At 45.6% G+C, this 18,531-nt stretch overlaps 1 protein-coding gene across 1 annotated transcript; it reads right to left on the bottom strand.

Annotated features, from left to right (window-relative positions):
- Window positions 1-15,565: 15,565 nt before the first annotated feature.
- On the bottom strand, window positions 15,566-18,201 carry Rhoh (ras homolog family member H). The gene has a single exon (XM_057772452.1). It carries the CDS (start codon window positions 18,029-18,031, stop codon window positions 17,456-17,458), a length of 576 nt encoding a protein of 191 aa, XP_057628435.1. The 5' UTR covers window positions 18,032-18,201; the 3' UTR covers window positions 15,566-17,455.
- Between the last annotated feature and the right edge of the window lie 330 nt (window positions 18,202-18,531).

The following is an 18,531-nucleotide window of genomic DNA, read 5'->3' as shown; positions in this document are numbered from 1 at the left end:
TGAACTTTCTTTGCCCCTTCTTAGGGGATTTCATGAACCTTTCTCAGGAAGAGTTTTTAAAATGCTGGGGTCATGGACTCTCAAGAATTCAATAAAAGCTTTAGATAAGATTCTCCATAGGGGAAAAAGTGAATTAAAGCGAGAAATTGTACTCTGGTTCTCTTACCCCATCTACTTCTGTCTGAAATAGACGTCATCTGTAAGAATGGGAGAGATGGTGTTAGCATCACTGGGAGCCTGCGCTTGCCTGGTCCAGGAAGCAGAAAGGATAAAGGCAGAAGTCCGCTCCGGAATCTAGAAAACCTCGTTCTCTTCCAGAAATAGCCAAAACAGAAAATGACAGTTTGGGTGAGAAAGTACGGAGGAAGACAAGTGTCACTCAGGTCCAGCAGCTTCAGTGAAGAAGGCACAGTGCAAGAGCAGTTGCCTAGCAACGGAGCTTTCTAGAGTTACCTACACCTTTGCATCCACTGGGCACTGTAGCCATAAATAAGAGGAGACATTTTCCACGCTTATCTTAGTTCCTCGACTATGCCTCTGTCTTCCTCAGCCTTTGGGGACCAGCCATCAGGACCGCTGGCCACAGCTGTGCTGCGCTTTACTGAACCTTGCCTGTGCTGAGCTTGCCAAGCTCTGGGGGCTTTCACTGGCCAAGGTACCCAGAGCCGGTGAGGTTTTCTAATCCTCACAAAGGTACACTGCAGGCTAGCAATGCTCTACACAGGCCTGATGCCGCTGCCGCCGCCGCCGCCTCCTCCTCCTCCTCCTCCTCCTCCTCCTCCTTCTCCTCCTCTTCTCTTTCCCCCTTCTCATTCCTTTCACCACATGAGGACACAGCTGAGAAATGTGCCACCTCCTGCATCCTCTCCCTTCATGACTTCCTGAGAGCCTCTAACACACTTATCTGCTCTATAAGTGTGCGCAGGACAAGTGTGCTTCTACCCAAAGGAAAAAGAAGAGATAGCTTCAGGCAGCTACATGCCTCCCTCCCCCTTCAACCTTAGCCTCGAACTCAAAGGTTAGCCCAGAAATGGACCTGAGTCACAGCTGCTGAGTCAAGACCACTGGTGGGCTCTACCTTCTCCATAGCATCGGGGGGGGGGGGGGTAGAGGGGAGCAGGCTTAGTGGCCTCTAGAACACATACCTGCTGTGGCCTGGTCTCTAACTCAGCTATCCCTCCACGTAAGTCCTAAGGAGCAACTTTGAAAGCTGTACAAATGTGAACGCTACCTCCTCATCCAAGCCTGGAGCTGGGGGGAGGGAACCCCATTGTTACCCCAAGAAATGAATGAGTACCTGAAGCTGTAGATATCTTCCCCCTTCCTCCCCTCCCCCCACCACAGGATGTTCCTTCTGCTGGCCTGACAGACAGTAGTCTGAGGTCCAGAGCTCGAGGGAAAGTGAACTGCCAGCCTGGGACTTCCAGACTCTCCTCGGCAAGAAAATGCAGGGTGGCGTGCCTCCAATTCCATGCCCTTGGGTCCCAGCTGAGCCCCGAAACTAAGTACCCTAGCAGGTTTCCAGAAGAAAGGCATGCAAATGCAGGCTTATCATCAGCACATGATGCTACTGTTAGCAGGTCGCTTTAGCCATGGATCCACTGCACTGGGTTAAAAATCACAAGAGTAAGCCACGAAGAAACTGATTATGGGAGAAGGAAAATCACAACAACGAAACAAAACCCACACAGCACTCCCTCGGTCCTGACTTCCCGTCTCTAGATTGAGATCTTGCACCTTCCATCCGGGAACTTTATCCTATCCGCTGCTTTTAGAAACAGCAGCGCAGGGAAGAGCTGTTCTCATACAACCGCCGTTTCCCAGGAACCCTTTGCTTAAACAGTCAAGATACCAAGAGTGGCGGATTCTGAGACTCCTCCAGAGTCCAGGTGCCCTTAGTCATCTTGTTGTCATGGCAACCATCCATGGTGCACAGATGGGCACTGAGCACAGTGCCAAGCCCTTCTCATCCAACATTTAATTCACAGCAGCTTCCTGTGGTTTTTGGATTTGGGTTGCTGTTATTGATTTGATTTGATTTTTAGATGGAGTCTTTGTAACCCTGACTGGCCTGGAACTCACTACATAGACCAGGCTAGTCTTAAACTCACGGAGATCTTCTTGTTTCTGCCTACCAAGTGCTAGGATTAAAGGCATTTGCCAACATGCCTGATGCTTCTCAAGATTTTGTTGTCTCCATAGCATTGGTGGGGAAACTGAGTCACAGATATTACAAAGCTAGCTAAGGGCCCCTGGCTCACTCGCTCTCCCAGCCCATCAGTGCCCTCCACTGTGTTGCAGTCATTCTCTAGGGGAAGAGCCTCTGGGAACCCAGTTCAAAGATTTGTACTTTGCAAGAGTCTATTATGAGAGAGGAGAAGGTCAGGCAGCAACACACAGAAAGGGTTCAAATTTCAAGCAGACTGTGGTCTTACCTTCTCAGGTGATGGGCTTCCCAGAACAAGGCTTCCTCCTGCTGCCCTTTGTCCGGAAACAGCTAGGCCTTCCATCAGGAGCACAGGTTTTCTTCCCAGAAGGAGGTTATCAATTACATTACACTCAAAACAGGGGATCTCCCAGACTCATACTGGGGCAATTTTTCTTATCAATGCTATTACAGTGACTATCTCATTTGATTAATTGCCATTTCATTATGTCATCATAACATACAACACGATGTCATAACAATCCCTCAAGGCAGAGAAAATCAGGCCTGTGGCCAAAGCAAAGATTACTAAGACAATGTCTGTGTCCCTCCTTTTGGTTCTCAGATGATGGACGCAATGGACCCCAAGGAGTTGGAATCCCCCCAGAGTCCCACACTGAGGCCCAGGTGCTGGGGAGGAAGAGCTTGGTCTCTTGGAAAGAGTTCACACAGCCTGACAACGTAGGCACTGAGGCAATGATGGGCCGACTACAGGTAAGGCCTACCTTGACCAGCACTGCTCCGGCGCCATCCTGTCCACAGCAGTCCCAGCCAGTGTTTCCAGGTTCTCAGCCTCTTATCAGACATGAAATAAAGGCACACAGAGGTTGCAAAGCAGCAGAGAAAGCAAAGAGAAGCTATAGTAGAGATTAGGAACTCAGGAGCTCCAGTTTATTTGCCTGGGGCATCTTTTTAGGGGTCAAAGGGAAAGAGGAGTTCAGTTACTAGGGGTGTGGTTTGGGGGGATTCTATTTTGATTGATGTGCTAAGTTCTATAACCATTTCTCTACTGTGAATAGCCCTTACCATATATATCCAATTTTAATTCTATGCATGCCTAGTTATTTGTAGGCATAAGATGGTAAGTACGGAATTCTCCCTAGAAGTTCTCTTTGAGGACACAGTTGGTTTCATTGTGTATGTACCCCCAAACTAGTTGGGAGGGATGGCTTGATACTCAGGTAAGGGTCTTGGGATACACACACACACAGAAAGAGAGAGAGAGAGAGAATGAGAGAGACAGACAGACAGACAGACAGACAGACAGACAGAACCCTTCCTTCCAAGAGGAAGCTCAATAGTCAGCAAGCCCATCTGTGACAATCTTTGGTGAACAGGTCTAACTAGACTCCTGAGGACGGTGGCAAGGTGGCAGAGGACGATAGCCCTGGACTACAGCCTGCAAACGGGGATTGTGGCAGAAGTGTGTGGAGCCCCAGTGTGCAGAATCCAAAGCATTTGGAATGATTATTTCCAACTGGACAGTGTCTATTGAATCTAACAATAGTCTTTGAAAATAGATTTGGGTTTTTTTCCCCTCATCCTTGTTTTTGTTTTTTCAATTTCACATTTTTGTATTATTCTTCGGGGGATTTTTGTTGTTGCTGTTGTCTGTTTTTTCTTTTAGAATTCCATGTGCTTTTCAAAAGCAATCATCTGCAATGGCTGGAAATTTAAAAAGAAGAATGGCCCTTCACCATTACAGGCTAACCAGCCAATCACAGAACCACTGGAAAAGACAAATTTCTCTGTCCCATGAGCCGCTGAGTCTTTTTTTTTCTTTTGAGATTATGGCACAATAACATTTCTTCCTTCCCTTCCCTCTCTCCAAACCCTCCCAATTACTCTGCCCTCCTCTCCTTCAAAGCTACGGCCAGCCTCATTTTTCATTATTTGTTATTTCATGCATATGCGTACGTACATATATATTCCTATGTGGAACTGATTCGGTCCGTGCAATAGTTCTTGTATGTAGGTCCAAGTTTCCTCACCTCACAAGCTCTCCCTACCCCACCCCAACTTGAAAACAACCAGCGAGAATCAAAGACATCGGCATCAAAGCAGAGACTCTGTGTTGTGGCAGGATGGGGGTTTTCTTTGCCCCAGGTCCCCTCCTTTCCTTCCTCCCCAGACCCCCTCCCAACCCTTCCTGGGAGGAAGTCTGGCAAGATGGAGTCAGGCGCTCTGACAGTTTTACTCTGAGGTCAACAAAGCTTAGGGGAGCTTGTTCCTAGCTGTTTGCTTGAGGGCTTAAGTCTCCTCTGAAGACCAAAGGAATCTGACTAATTGCTTTCCAGCTAGAGCACCCTCCCATTGGAAGGGCAGAGAAGCTGAAAACAGGGAGCAGTGTGGGTCAAGAAAAACACAGGACCTGAGTTTGGACCCTAGCACCAATAGGACATTCCCATGTCAGGTGGACGTGAATGACCCGCCTACAATTCCAGCACTCAGAAGATACTGCAAGCTGGCTACACAGACCAGCTGGGTCACCGAGCTCTGTGTTCAACTGAGAGACCTTGGTGTGTGGGATATTTGTACACTGTGTGAAGATGTGCTACTGTGATTGGTGTCATAAAGAGCAGAATGACCAATAACTAGGCAGGAAGAGGTTAGGTGAGACTTCCGGGAACAGAGAGGACTCTGGGAAGAAGAGAAGCGGAGTCACCAGCTAGATGCGGAGGGAGCAGGATGGGCAGTACTGAGACGAGGTAACTGAGCCTCATGGCAGAATGTAGATTAATACACATGGATTAATTTAAGTTATAAGAACTATTTAGGAACAAGCCTAAGATAACTTCAAACATTTATAGTTAATAAGAAGTCTTCACTTCATTATTTGTGGACTGATGGTCCCAACAGAAAAGTACAACTACAAGACCCTGCCTTGGTGAATAAAGTGGAAAGCCATTAAGGAAAACTCCCAACATCATCCTTGAGCCTGCACATGTGTGCATACACGTGTGTACATTTCCTGCAACATATACACTAGTGTCCACATGCATGCACACAGACACATAAAAAAATCATTAAGCAAATGATAAACCTCTAATTTCCTTATATCAAGACTGAATCAAAACAGTTCTGAGTCCAAAAATCCAGAGCAGAAGGTAGAAAGGCAGAGAGGCATCCAAGAAGGGTAAGAGACCACCAGGTCTGGCTTTGCGTACTACAGCTGTGTGGCCTGGGGCAACTCAGAAAGTCACACTCTTCCATTCCTAAGTTGACAGAATTGGGCTAAATCCTGTCTGAAGTCCCTTCCTTTTCAAAAGTGACAGTCTGGCAAACAATGGGAAAGCAGAATGGAATGCCCTGGCTAGGCTACTTTGGACCATAAACCCTCCATAGAAGTATCTGTGCCCACAGGGGTGAGGAAGCAAGAATGGTTTGCCTGCAGTATCCAGAGAATTAAGACCAAGTTTATTTGGGTGCTAACTTTAAGATAATTTTATACCTTTGGATTTTTTTTTTTTTTACATTTTTGGGTACAAATATGACCTGTATCTAACTTACCTAATAAGAGCTATTGAAATCAACTGACAGACTGATGAAACAAGATATTCCAGACTGGGTAATATAGAATCAATAAAAATGTATTTCTTGTTATACTAGAGGCTGAAAAAGACTAAAGACCTACAGATTAGTGAACTCTGAGATGGCTTTTTTTTTTTAGCCTTCTGTGGTTGGAATCAAAGCCAGACCTCACTCTGCCCTTAGGTAGTACCTGGATGTGTCTTCTTGCTGCATCCTCACATGGTGAACAATTACTCTAATTTATAAGAATTCTAGTCCTGTTCACCTCCTAGAGGCTCCGTCCGCTAGAATGACCCCATCATAATCTAAACTGTGAAAAGGGGTTTGGGGTGGCAGGGGGATGTGCAAAAGCACAAAAAGTATTTAGCAGAAGGGTTGTGGATCCAATTTCAAAAGTGAATTCTCAGTATAAGGATAAAGTCGATGTTGGAATGGGAGACCTCACATAATAGCTTTCTGTTGCTGTGCTAAAACACTAATGGGGGAAGAAGGGGTTTGTGTCAGCTTACAGGTTACAGTCCATCACTGAGGGAAGCCAGCGAAAGCTCACAACAGGAACCTGGAGGCCGGAACTACAGCAGAGATCTCCGAAGAATGCTGCTTACCAGCTTACTCTTAGATTCCCGTTCAGCCATCTTCCTATACTGCCCAGGGCTGCCTGCCCAGGAGCGGCACTGCCCACAGTGGGCAAGACCCTCCCACATCAATCAACAATCAAGAAAATGTCCCACAGATATTCCCACAAGCCCATGTGCTGGAAGAACTCCTCAAGTGAGGTTCCCCTCCCCCACCTGACTCTCCTAATGTCCAATCAAGAATGACATGTCCCACTTGGCCATGTTGTGATGCCTCATCCCACTCCCAGGGCAGCCTGAGACAAAAGTCTTTGTGCCCTGGAGGAAAGTGGAGGAGGGGAGTCGGAGTCTAGAGGAATAAGCACAAACTCTGGTTCTATCCATCTGAGTTACAACGAAGATGAGTCATCCAAACCTCCTCAGCCTTGACTGCTTTGGCTGCTAAATGACACACTGAGACTCACAGTGTCATGGTGAGGTCACATGAGACAGTGTGCCTAGAGGGGGCCAGTACCACAGTCACTAGAATAAGACATGGAGATGCATTTTAAAAGCATCTAAGAGCATCATAGGAGTCAGTGTGGAGAGACCAGGATAACAAGGGGTGATTCTCTTAAACAGGCTGTAGGGCCACAGAGAGATTGCTCAGTGGGCCAAAGCCTGACAACCTGAGACTGAATCCCTTGAACTCCATAAAAAAAAAAAAAAAAAATTCAGATGCAGCTGGGTGGTAGTGGTGCGGGCCTTTAATCCCAGCACTCGGAAGGCAGAGACAGACAGATCTCTGTGAGTTCGAGGCCAGCCTGGTCTACAGAACACGTTCCAGGACAATTGGGGCTGTTACACAGAGAAACTCTATCTCAAAACAACAACAAAAATGTCAGATACTATAATGTGCTTATGTAATCCCAGGGCTCCTACAGTAAGATAGGAGACAGAGGTAGGAGAATCTCCTAGAAACCAGGGGCCAACTAACTTGGAGTACACAGAGATCCTGCCTCAAGCAAGGGAGAAAGCAAAAATGGCTTCCAAAAGTTGTCCTCTGACCTTCACACAGGTGGCATATATGCAGAAACTAAACAAACAGATACTGTAGTGTGCGCGTGCACACACACACAACACACACATGCGCTCACACGTGCGCACGCACACACACGCACAAGGGCAGTCAGCATCTGCCGTCTCAGATATCTGAGGTGGGTACCTGACTGTGAAGAGGAACGATGAGAGGAGGAGGGAAGCACAGAGGTGAGCTACAGGATGTAGCTGAAGAACTAAGCACAGGTGTACAGTTACGAATTCAAGGCTTTCTGAAAACCGTCAGTCCAAATCTACCGTACAACAGCTGCCCTAGAGTTAAAGGCAGTGGTGCACTTGAACCACTCTGTTTCATTCTGCGATTCCGCGTGAAAGTTCCAAACATTTGAGGTGCCCTGCTGTTTCTAACAGCGCCCCAAGGGTGAGCACACCCAGCTGCTTTCAGGGGTGAACTCTGGAGAGCCGTGGCCTCGCTGCTGCTGTCTGCCTGTGCTCAGCATCACTCTGTGGTGGTCACTCCGCGCTCTATCTCGATCCTGAGTTCTAGTCATTTCCTTCCTTTAGTCCAGCATCTGTAAGAAACCACTTGCTGGTGGAGCTCTCTGCCGCACTCCGCTTCTGCAAACTGTGACTCTTCTGTTCTCAGCTGTTTGCTAACCCACACCACAGACAGCCCGGTTCAGAGCTTCCACACAGATGGACAGATGGCGGCAGGCCCCAGGAAAGGCCGTCACTCATGTAAGACTTTGCAACGTCAAACATTGATTAGTGTAACACTGGGCATCCTTCTCCAGTAGACTTTCTTTTTCAGAGGGACTGTTTATTTTAAAACGGTAACACAGATACATTCTATCGTTGTCAGATACCTTCTCCTCAGTTAGGCGGGACTCCACAACCCAGTTACCAAATCCCTTTTCCCAGGTCGCTTTATTCTTTGCACTGACCACTCGCCTACACTGATCTTATTTCTTTCTTTCTTTTTTTTTCTTTTTTTTTTTTTTTGATTTTCGAGACAGGGTTTCTCCGTAGCTTTTTGGTTCCTGTCCTGGAACTAGCTCTTGTAGACTAGGCTGGCCTCGAACTCACAGAGATCCGCCTGCCTCTGCCTCCCGAGTGCTGGGATTAATGGCGTGCGCCACCACCGCCCGCCTATCTTATTTCTTTCTACAACTACTATTTACCCACCCATTCCTAACCCGATGTGAATGCTACAAAATCAGGAACTTTGGCTAGCTGCCCAGTTTGGGGCTAAGAAGGCCACTGTGAAACGCAGAGATAACTAGTGATTATCACATGATACAGTAAACCCCTCACGGTGATACTCAGGGGTCTTTACCTGTGCAGAGACCACAGTGACCAACCTCTAAATGGAGTTGGTAGGAAGAGCAAGAGGATCTGGATTTGTCAGCTCATGGGGCTGTGATCTATCAGATGATAGTCTCTGGGCCTTAGTGTCCTCACCCATGAAGGACCTAAGGCCCCTGAGGCTTGGGGACATAATCATCAAACATTATAACTGCTATTTATTGAGCCCTTACTGAATACCAGGCACGTACATAGCTGCTATTTATTGAGTACTTACTGAGTACCAGGCATAGTACAGTCTTGCTGGGTTAGCGCACAGCACTCACTACCCTATGGTTTCGCTTTACCTGTTTCACATACGAGGAAACTGACCCAAAGAGAAGTTAGTTAATTCACACAAGGCTGCAGGGCTCAGGGGTGACAGAGCTGGGATTGAAGTTTGGGGATTTGACCACAGACTCCAACTTTTCAAAAGTATTTTGCTATTAATTATATCATACTTTAAAAAGTAGTAAAATGCCGGGCGGTGGTGGCGCACACCTTTAATCCCAGCACTTGGGAGGCAGAGGCAGGCGGATCTCTGTGAGTTCAAGACCAGCCTGGTCTACAAGAGCTAGTTCCAGGACAGGCTCCAAAACCACAGAGAAACCCTGTCTCAAAAAATAAAATAAAATAAAATAAATAAAAAGTAGTAATATGTGTAAGAACTTTTGAAGAAAAAGCAATAAGAGGAAAATCCTAATGAGCACTCAATTACTGACTGTCCAAACTTAAGAAGGTGATTAATATCCAGGCAGTGGTGGCACACACCTTCAATCCTGTACTCGGGAGACAGAGGCAGTGAGTTTGAGGCCAGCCTGGTCTACAGAGCGAGTCCCAGAAGAGCCAGGGTTACACAGAGAAACCCTGTCATATATAAAGGTGGCCAGTATGTGTTGTCCCGACCAGCGGGATATGAATCGAGAGCACAGCACGAACCTAGAAGGTGAGGAATGAAAGGGACAAGAGACACAAGAAACAAGAAACGGGCAGCAAGTCTGTATTCTGATCAGGCTGCCAACTTTATTTTTTTCTCAGGAACATTATATAGCAAAAAGGCAGGGGGGAAGTAGGATGCTGGAATGTCAGGTCTGGAGACGTCCCTAGCTGATAGGAAGAGATAAGGAAATGACGAGGGTCTGTAAATGTTTACGGGGAAATGCTAATCACTTCTGGAGCCCGCAGGTCTGCAGGCCTGTAGGCACTCTTAACTCACAGGGAGAGATAAGAATTTACTTGGTTATTTCCTGGGCCCGGAACTTGCCCTAGAGAGGTGAATAGCTAACTTGATTTACGCCTCTGGTGGCCTTGGCCTTTCACAATCTGTTTTCAGGTAAGAGGTAGCCACTTACTTGAATGCTATGCTTTAAAACACTTTTAACCCTCGGAGTTAAGTTTTATACATGCTTGAACACCATATAAATGGAATAATTCGACACGTTATTTTTCTGTTTGCATTTTCTCCTTCACGTATGTCTATCCTCATGCCTGCTGATAGACACAGCTATAGGTCATGTGTTTTCAGTGCTACATTGTGGTCCATGAGTGAATACATCAAAAGTCAACTGGCCCTTGTTGGACCATGACATCACGTGGTTTCTAACTTTTGCCATTAGCTACCATGCTACTAAGCATACCCTTATTCACGTCTTCCTGGCAATCGATGGAAGGGTACATCTGGGTATGGATGTTTGTGGGGGTCACCAATATGAGATACTCAGCTATGCTAAGAAAAGACAGAAGGCTGTACCAGCTTATACTTCATCAGCAGCATGCAGGAGCTCCCACTGTCCCACGTCTTTGTCAATGCTTGGTGCTATCATACTTTTAAATGCTGTTGCTGATATGGTGGTTTAAAAGGTACCTCACTAATGGTACCTGACTGCCAACAGGTGCATGAGTATGTATATAGTTAAGTCTTTTTTTCTCTTGTTCATTGGTCCTATGTTGTTTCTCTACTAAGAAATAGCCTCCTTTTTCTCAGACAGGGTCTTGATGTATTTATTGTCCAGTCTTACTTCAGACTTTTGACTCTTCTGCCTCAGCTTTCCTAGTATTAGGATCTCAGGTATGCACCATGGTGTTAGGCACAAATATCTGTCTTTAGATTGAGATGCTTTGCTTGTTGATTGCTGGTCATTCTTGATACATGATGGAGACTAACAGTTTCTTCAGTATAATTGAGTGATTGGAGTAGTCATTAATTGTTGTGGGATATTTGTATACTCTGTGAAAATATATTGCTGTGATTGGTTCATTCAATAAAAAGCTGAACAGCCAATAGCTAGGCAGAAAATATAGGTGGGACTTCCAGGTAGAGAGAGGAAGTAGGAGGAAATAAATAATCAAGGCACAGAGGACACACCAATAAGACATGGAGGGAGTCAGATATACAGATTGAAAGAAAGGTTAAAAAGCCAAATGGCAAAATGTAGATTAAATAGAAATGGGTTAATTTAAGTTGTAAGAGCCAGTGAAGAACAAGCCTAAGCTATAGGTTGAGGTTTCATAATTAATACGTCTCCCTGTCATTATTTGGGAGCTGGCTGGCAGGACAGAGAAATACTCCTTACATATAATTTAATTTTTAACATTACCATCCCAGAGCTGTCATAACAGTTAATCAGCTCCTCCTTTCTAGCCCAAGCAGGTAGATGAGGAGAATGGTTTTGGTTTTTATCTTGTAGTTCAGGGAAGGGGACTTAGCTACCCATGCTGCTTACCCTCACCTTTCGGCAGGGAGTTGAACAACAAAACCAGGACACACAGGTAAGTTATTATTTAGTGAGTCTGTTGCCCAGTCCAGCAGAAGCCAAATTCATTACAGGTGGTTCAAATGAAGAGACCTGAATGAAAGCATTGCTTGAGAGACCCTGATAAAGAGACCCCATCAGATGTTGTCCCAGCAGGGACTTATAGCTTCCTTTAGGGCTAAGGGGCCAGGAGAGGAGATCTCAGAGCCCAGAGGAAGCTGGAGCACCAACCCTGGGGTGGGGGACTTGGCCATTGCAAATAAGTGGCACCAAATCAGGATGGGTGAAAGGAGAGAGCCAGCTCCCCCCTCCACCCTGCCCACACCGCTTGCCTTCTGACTTTCTGCTAGAGCAGAAGCATCTAGGAAGAGACCTGGGATGCTGGGTCCATGGACTAGCCTGGAAGGCAGCAACAGAGGGGAATGGAGATCCAGGGACAGCAAACAGAGATCAGTCAGGCCGTGTATGGTCACCTGAGAATGTTACAGAAAGAGTGACAGAAGGCAGGTCGCTCAGGAAGGCTGCCAGGCACTGATCATCAGAGTGCTCTGCATGTGTGGCAGGGATCAGACCTGTGCTCCAAACTGCCAATTGTCATGACCACTGACCATCATTAGTCATAGAACTTAACACACCAAGTTTATGTATATGAAATTAGATGGTAAGATGGGACATTTTAAAAAGTGACTGTAAAAAGAAACATCTCAATTCAAGCAAAGAAATCCTCTGTGCACTCACATGCATATGTGTGTGTCTGCCTCTGTGAGTGTGTCTGTGTGTGTACATCTCTGCAAGTGCCTGTCCTGTGAGTGCAAATGTGTCTCTGTGTGTGTGCACTTGTGTGCGCGTGTATGTGTGTATGTGTGTTCTGTAAAGTGCCTTACACAGGCCTAGAACCAGCAAGCACTCAGATGTAATGTATTGATGTTTTTATTGTTCTATCTGTCATTTTGTTCCTCTTGCTTCAGTTGACAGAATCTGCTTTTTTGTGGGTTTCCCGTCGTGTTGCCCACAGGATGAAACCCCTAGAAAATTCTGATCTGATATAGAGATTCAGTTTATGCTCCAGCACAGGGATCCAGCAGCCATGTGGTAACGTGATGTCTGACCAAAGGTTTGCAGGCATAAAGTTCTCCCATAATCATTACACAAATCCTCTACAGAACTAGAAATTAGTACCTATGTTTTAAGAAAAAGAATCTGAGGCTAGAAGATACAGAACTCAGATTTTCTGACTCAAAAATGTCTCACAGTCTGACACCTTACTCTTTCATCATTTATGGCTTTAATGTAACATTAAATTTCATGGTAACGTTTAGAGTCCTCAGAGTTAATTGAGGCGTTAGGGCTAGTCAAGTGCCTTCAGGAGCTCACATCACAAGCAGCTTCCCTGGCTTGTTTTATCGCGCGCAAAGCTGCTTGAGGTCTTGGCCAGAGATTGTATGTCCTTGCCTTATCAAAAAAGACACAGTCTGAGGACGTCCACGTTCCCGCCATGGAGTTATGCTGAAGTCACTGAACCCCTAAGGACTGCCTTCTAATCCTGGGGACCGACACTAACAAAGACCTCTTCTCTCTGCCACTTCATAGCACTACAGGGTCCAAGCTGGAACCCTCGCACCACATCTCCTGGGTAAAGTGCCCTTCCTGACGTTACACCCTCAGAAGGAAAGAAAGGGGCAGCCTCTCTCCTCCCTGTTGCTCATTCAGAGGATACATGAGACCTGAGGAAAGGGACAAGATGAGGAAATAAAGGATTGTCCAAGCTGCTGAGAGCATGAAATCATGTTGTGTTTCATGTCTGCCAATCAATCTAGTAAATGGCACTGAGAAGCGCAGTAGAAATGGGGATCTTTGCCATAGGTGATACTGGGTATTTCCTGGTGTCTAGCCTCATCGCCAGGAAGAAACACAAAAAGGGAAGATGGAAAGTGGACATGGAATATTTTATTTAAGAACCATCTTTTAGGGCTGGGGGCATAGCTTAGGGTAGAGTGCTTGCCTGGTATTCATGAGGCCTTGGTTTTGATTCCCAGTACTGCAAAGATGATAGATAGATAGATAGATAGATAGATAGATAGATAGATAGATAGATAGACAGATAGACAGATAGACGATAGATAGATGATAGATAGATAGATAGATAGATAGATAGATAGATAGATAGATGATAGATAGATAGATAGATAGATAGATAGATAGATAGATGATAGATAGATAGATAGATGATAGATAGATAGATAGATAGATAGATAGATAGATAGATGATAGATGGATAGATAGATAGATAGATAGATAGATGATAGATAGATAGAAGATAGATAGATAGATAGATAGATAGATAGATAGATAGATAGATAGATAGATGATAGATAGATGATAGATAGATAGATAGATAGATAGATGATAGATAGATGATAGATAGATAGATAGATAGATAGATAGATAGATAGATAGATAGACAGATAGACAGATAGATGATAGATAGATGATAGATAGATGATAGATAGATAGATGATAGATAGATAGATAGATAGATAGATAGATAGATAGATAGATAGATAGATAAAAATAATCTTTTCAGTTGGGTATGGTGATGGACGCCTATAATCCCAGGACTAGGGAATCTAAGGCAAAAAGATTACCATGTGTTTGGGGTCAGCCTGGGCTACATAGTCAGATCTTGCCTCAAAACAACAACAAATGAACAACTCAAGGTTCTCATTCTCCTCATACAGGCCCTTAGAGATGTAGTGGGTGAGGCCTGCAGCTACAGGAGATCGGATGTGGCAAAGCCATTCAGCTAACTGCTCAGGGAGGAAGTGGGACAGGTGGTTTTGTGTAGAGTTTGGAGCCACGCAAGCCTGTTCCAGACTCATAGTTCTGCATCTCACCTGCTGTATAGCTCAGGCTTGTCCTGTTAATGTGCTGAGACTCGGTTCACTCGTGTGAGCCACTTATAGACCACGTATCATGATAATGGCATACAGGAGCTTAGCCCAGCGCCCAGGAATCTGTACCACTCAACACATTTCAGCTATCAGGATGGTTTCGGTTGTCTTGTCCCTGGCTTTGTTGTATCAGGCTTGATTACTGCATCGCTGAAGCCTCACGGGCGTGATGGCATTGAGAGATAATGTGTCAGAAAGGTGGAGCCTTCACAGATGGGATGAGAGCTCTTATGAGAATTCATCCCCCGCTCCACATAGGGACAGGGCAAAAAGACATCAACTAGATGAGGAAGAGGACCCTCCGTAGAGCCTGACTGTGCTGGCCCCTGACCCCAGAATTCCCAGCCTCCAGAATTGTGCATAGGTCACACCATGTTCTGTTGTAGCGAATAAAGAAGAACAAATAAATTGACCATTTAAATCCACTTTTTCATGTAAACATGAGCGTATTTAATCTTGCCACTTGAAATAATAAAGGAGAAACATACAAACAAAAGCACCATAAGTATTGAAGGGGAAGAATCACGTGCCTTCATGTAGACATGTAAAACTGAACATACAGTCCTGTGAAGAACGCCCTTTCTTCCACAAAGTCCTCTTTATCTCTTCCACGCCTACTCGGGTCTGCTTCCCTCTACTAACTGCTTTGAGGCCCAGTTTCGGCCTTTCTCTCTCCAGCCAAATTTGACACAACTTCATGGTTCCTTCCCTGGGCTAGGCCGTGGGGACACAGAGCTAATTAGGAGGTAGTCCTGCCTAGGGACACAGAGTTTAGCAGGGAAGACTGCCCCTGACTGGCTAAGTTCCGACCAGCTGCCTGCTGAGAAGGCTTCACACATAAATTCCTGCCGTCCAGTGTGAGAGCAGACCTCACTCTGTGTCCTTACTCCAGTGAAGGCAACGTCATTAGCATCCTCTCTGGCCACCCTTTCTCTTCCTCCCTCGATCTTTCCCACTTTTAGATGCTCCCCAAGCCCCACCTCTTTTCGATAGATAGAAAGAAAGAAAAATATTAGGGAACAGCTAATTTAGTGTGTGGCAATTCGTTCCTTCAGTGTGTTTTAAAATACTGCAAAGATTAAATCTCAAAACTGTGCTTGTTGTTAAAGACCTTTGGTAAGCCAGGCGTGGTGGCTCACACCTATCACATTGGAGAGGCTGGGACAGAAGGATCACTGCAAGCTTGAAGACATCCTGGGCTACAGTGTGAGAACAAAACAAAAAGTTTCAATTCCCCAAACACACACACCAAAAGAAAAATAAATACAAAAACCTCTGTGTGTTGAAGAAGAAAATCAGAAGGGCATAAGGGACATGGAGGATATAGCCCCTGTATCCTCCCCTGCCTGGTCAGTTCTTCAGCATTCCAACCTTCATGCCGATGGGACCTTGAACTAAAGACAAGCACTCTCAAGTCAAAAGAGGCAGGAGGCCCAGAGGCAAGGACAAGCCCCAGAACCAGAGGGCTGAGAGATTGGCTGAAAGCAAACCTACCAGTCCTATGCTATGGGGATAACTCCTCTACCCAAGACCCAAGTCCCAAGCTTTTGACTGGGTGTGGAAGAGAGAGGCAGAGGAGAAGGCAGCGTGGGGGATCTTTAGATGATATGTTTACCAGATTGTAACCACAAAGAACCAGCAAGAGAACCAATGTGATAAACTGATCTTCTTATGCCAGCATAATCCTCAGTAGGGATACTCCTTTGGGCTCCTCGCCCTTCATGGTGACAACCACACAACCCCTTAACAGTTCTGGGCTCCAGGAAAGATGGCTCAAGTGGGTCCTAGCTATTAGACTGGGATGGTAAGTGACAATCTGGGAGCAGAAGAGGCGGGAGACACAAGCTTTCAGACGATTAGGAAGGAGGGTTGTGTGGCTGCGCATGGTCCTATTTGTTTAGTATTTCATTGGTAACCCTTTGCCATCTGAGCAATTACTACAGGCTTTCTCAGTCTCTGAACTTGGGACTTATGATGTTTTTCAAAGTGATTTTCTATTCATGAAACAGTAAAATCTATAAATCCTGCCTTTCCCCTTGTACCTATATGCACATACATGCATACATAGTTGGCTTTTTAATCATCTTAATTCAGTCCTAGAATTAATAAATGATGGGGTCATGCCTAGTTTAGAATTCAAATGAGAACAACTTTGTCAAATTAATTATTGTTCAGAACATTTGCCTGTCCTCTTCTTCCAAGACCTGTAACCAATCAGAAAGCCCCCATCAAGAGACACAGGCAAGGAGCGGGGTCCCCAAGCTCTGCTGATGTTTCTTTGCACAGTGTGACTCTGTGGCAGAAAGATTTTTGTTTTTCTTCTCTGTCTTACTGAGTGAGAAAGGAATACTTGGTGTGTTATTGGAGCTCTTTGAGTGACATGTAATATCGTAAATAAGAAATGTTTTTCTGTATTTACATAGAAAACCTAGTAACTGTTCAATTTCATTTGGCGGTGTTAAAATACCTTACAGCCCGGAGCTGTATTTTATACACAACTCTGAGTAATAGGGAATGAAAAACGAGTTGCAGGGACACGTTTGTGGTCATTTGAAAGCGTGATTATCTAGAGAAACACAGCACACAAGTCGTTTCAACCAAATTAGATTCAGGAGGAAATAGTAACACTACAGACATATGGTTGAGCCCCACAAAGTTATTCCCCTCGTACAGCAGCTTGCCTTTTCAAAGACTTCCCAAGCATGAAAACAAAAGCTGTAGAGTTGATTATTATTTAAATAAAATGTGAGTTTAAATATGGCATACTTGGGAAATTCACTCCATTGTCTAAGTTAGGATGGTTGTTTTAGTTTTTCATTGAAGATGGACTATTCATATGGCTTCCCAAGGAATCTCTCTGGCTGTGCTGGGCAAAGAATGCGTCTGTAGAGTGTGGTTAGTGGAGGCAACAGTGTCCGACCTCCCCGGTAACTCCATCCAGAAAGAAAGGCTGTTCAAATGTGCCGAGAAAGAGTATCAGCCCCTTGCTTGCCGCCTTCCGCTCTCCCATTAGTCTCTGAGGTATGTTCGTGAATATTGGGCGCAGGATCTTGGGGTTTAGAAGATCTTGCACTCATTGATGGAGAAGAACTTCCTTCTGTTTCGTCTCCTGGCCTGGTTGACAGCCGTCCGGACGGCACATTCAAATACCTGCTGTACTCCCCGGTTGCTAAGGGCTGAGCACTCTAGGTAGCCCTTGGCTCGCACATCCTGGGCAAGTCTCTTCCCTTCTATGGCATTGATGCAAGAGGCCCTGTGGGGTCCTGACTCTCTCTGGTCAGTTTGTGTGGCCACAACCAACACTGGGGTACAGGGTAGATTGCTCCTGATCTCACTAATCCATTTGTTCTTCAGATTCAGGAATGAGCTGTGATTGGCCACAGAGTAACACATCAGTACCACATCTGCCTGCTGGTAGGACAGGGGGCGGATGCTTCTGAAGGCGTCATTGCCCGCAGTGTCCCAGAGGCCCAGGCTGATCTGGATGCCGTCCATGAAGACATCCACGCCAGTATTCTCATACACAGTGGGCTTGTAAGCCTCAGGGAAGGTCTCGGAGGTGAAGCGTACCAGTAGCGAGGTCTTCCCCACGGCACTGTCCCCTACCAACACGCATTTGATAGAGCTCAGCATCTTCTCTGTCTGAAGTCCTACTTCCCAGTCCAGGATGCTAAGGGAAAGAACCCTCAGAGAGCTGCGGCAGCAGGCTCCATCTCATGAGAAGACAGCAACCAGGGTTTATCTTGGACATCAATTATAGATGTTACTTCTGTCCGCCCTGGGGAAAGGCAGTGACTGCTTGAGAAAACCTCTGAAGCTTGGTTGTCAACTGGAACAGAAAGAGAATGGGGAAATTGAAGTTTTTCTTTCTGATTGATGACAAGGAACCTCTTCATTGCCAAAGAAATTAAAAGCGAGGGTCCCACCTCAGGGTAGCCATTCAACCCTACTCATCCAGTCCCATTCCCACCTTTGGCAAAATAAGTTAAAGCTTATTATTATCCAACATTTAGCACCTATAACATCTCCTGGCCAAGAGACAGGAGTAGCTTGTCCTTAAATATCAGCCCTTGAATGATGGGTATAGTGGTGCCCATCTCTAATCCCAGGAACCAATAGGCTGAGGCAGGAAG

This window comes from Chionomys nivalis, chromosome 6, assembly GCF_950005125.1.
Source record: "Chionomys nivalis chromosome 6, mChiNiv1.1, whole genome shotgun sequence".
Taxonomy (NCBI): Eukaryota; Metazoa; Chordata; class Mammalia; order Rodentia; family Cricetidae; genus Chionomys; species Chionomys nivalis.
The sequence above is the reverse complement of the archived record's forward strand: the minus strand, read 5'-3'. Positions and strand labels throughout refer to the sequence as shown.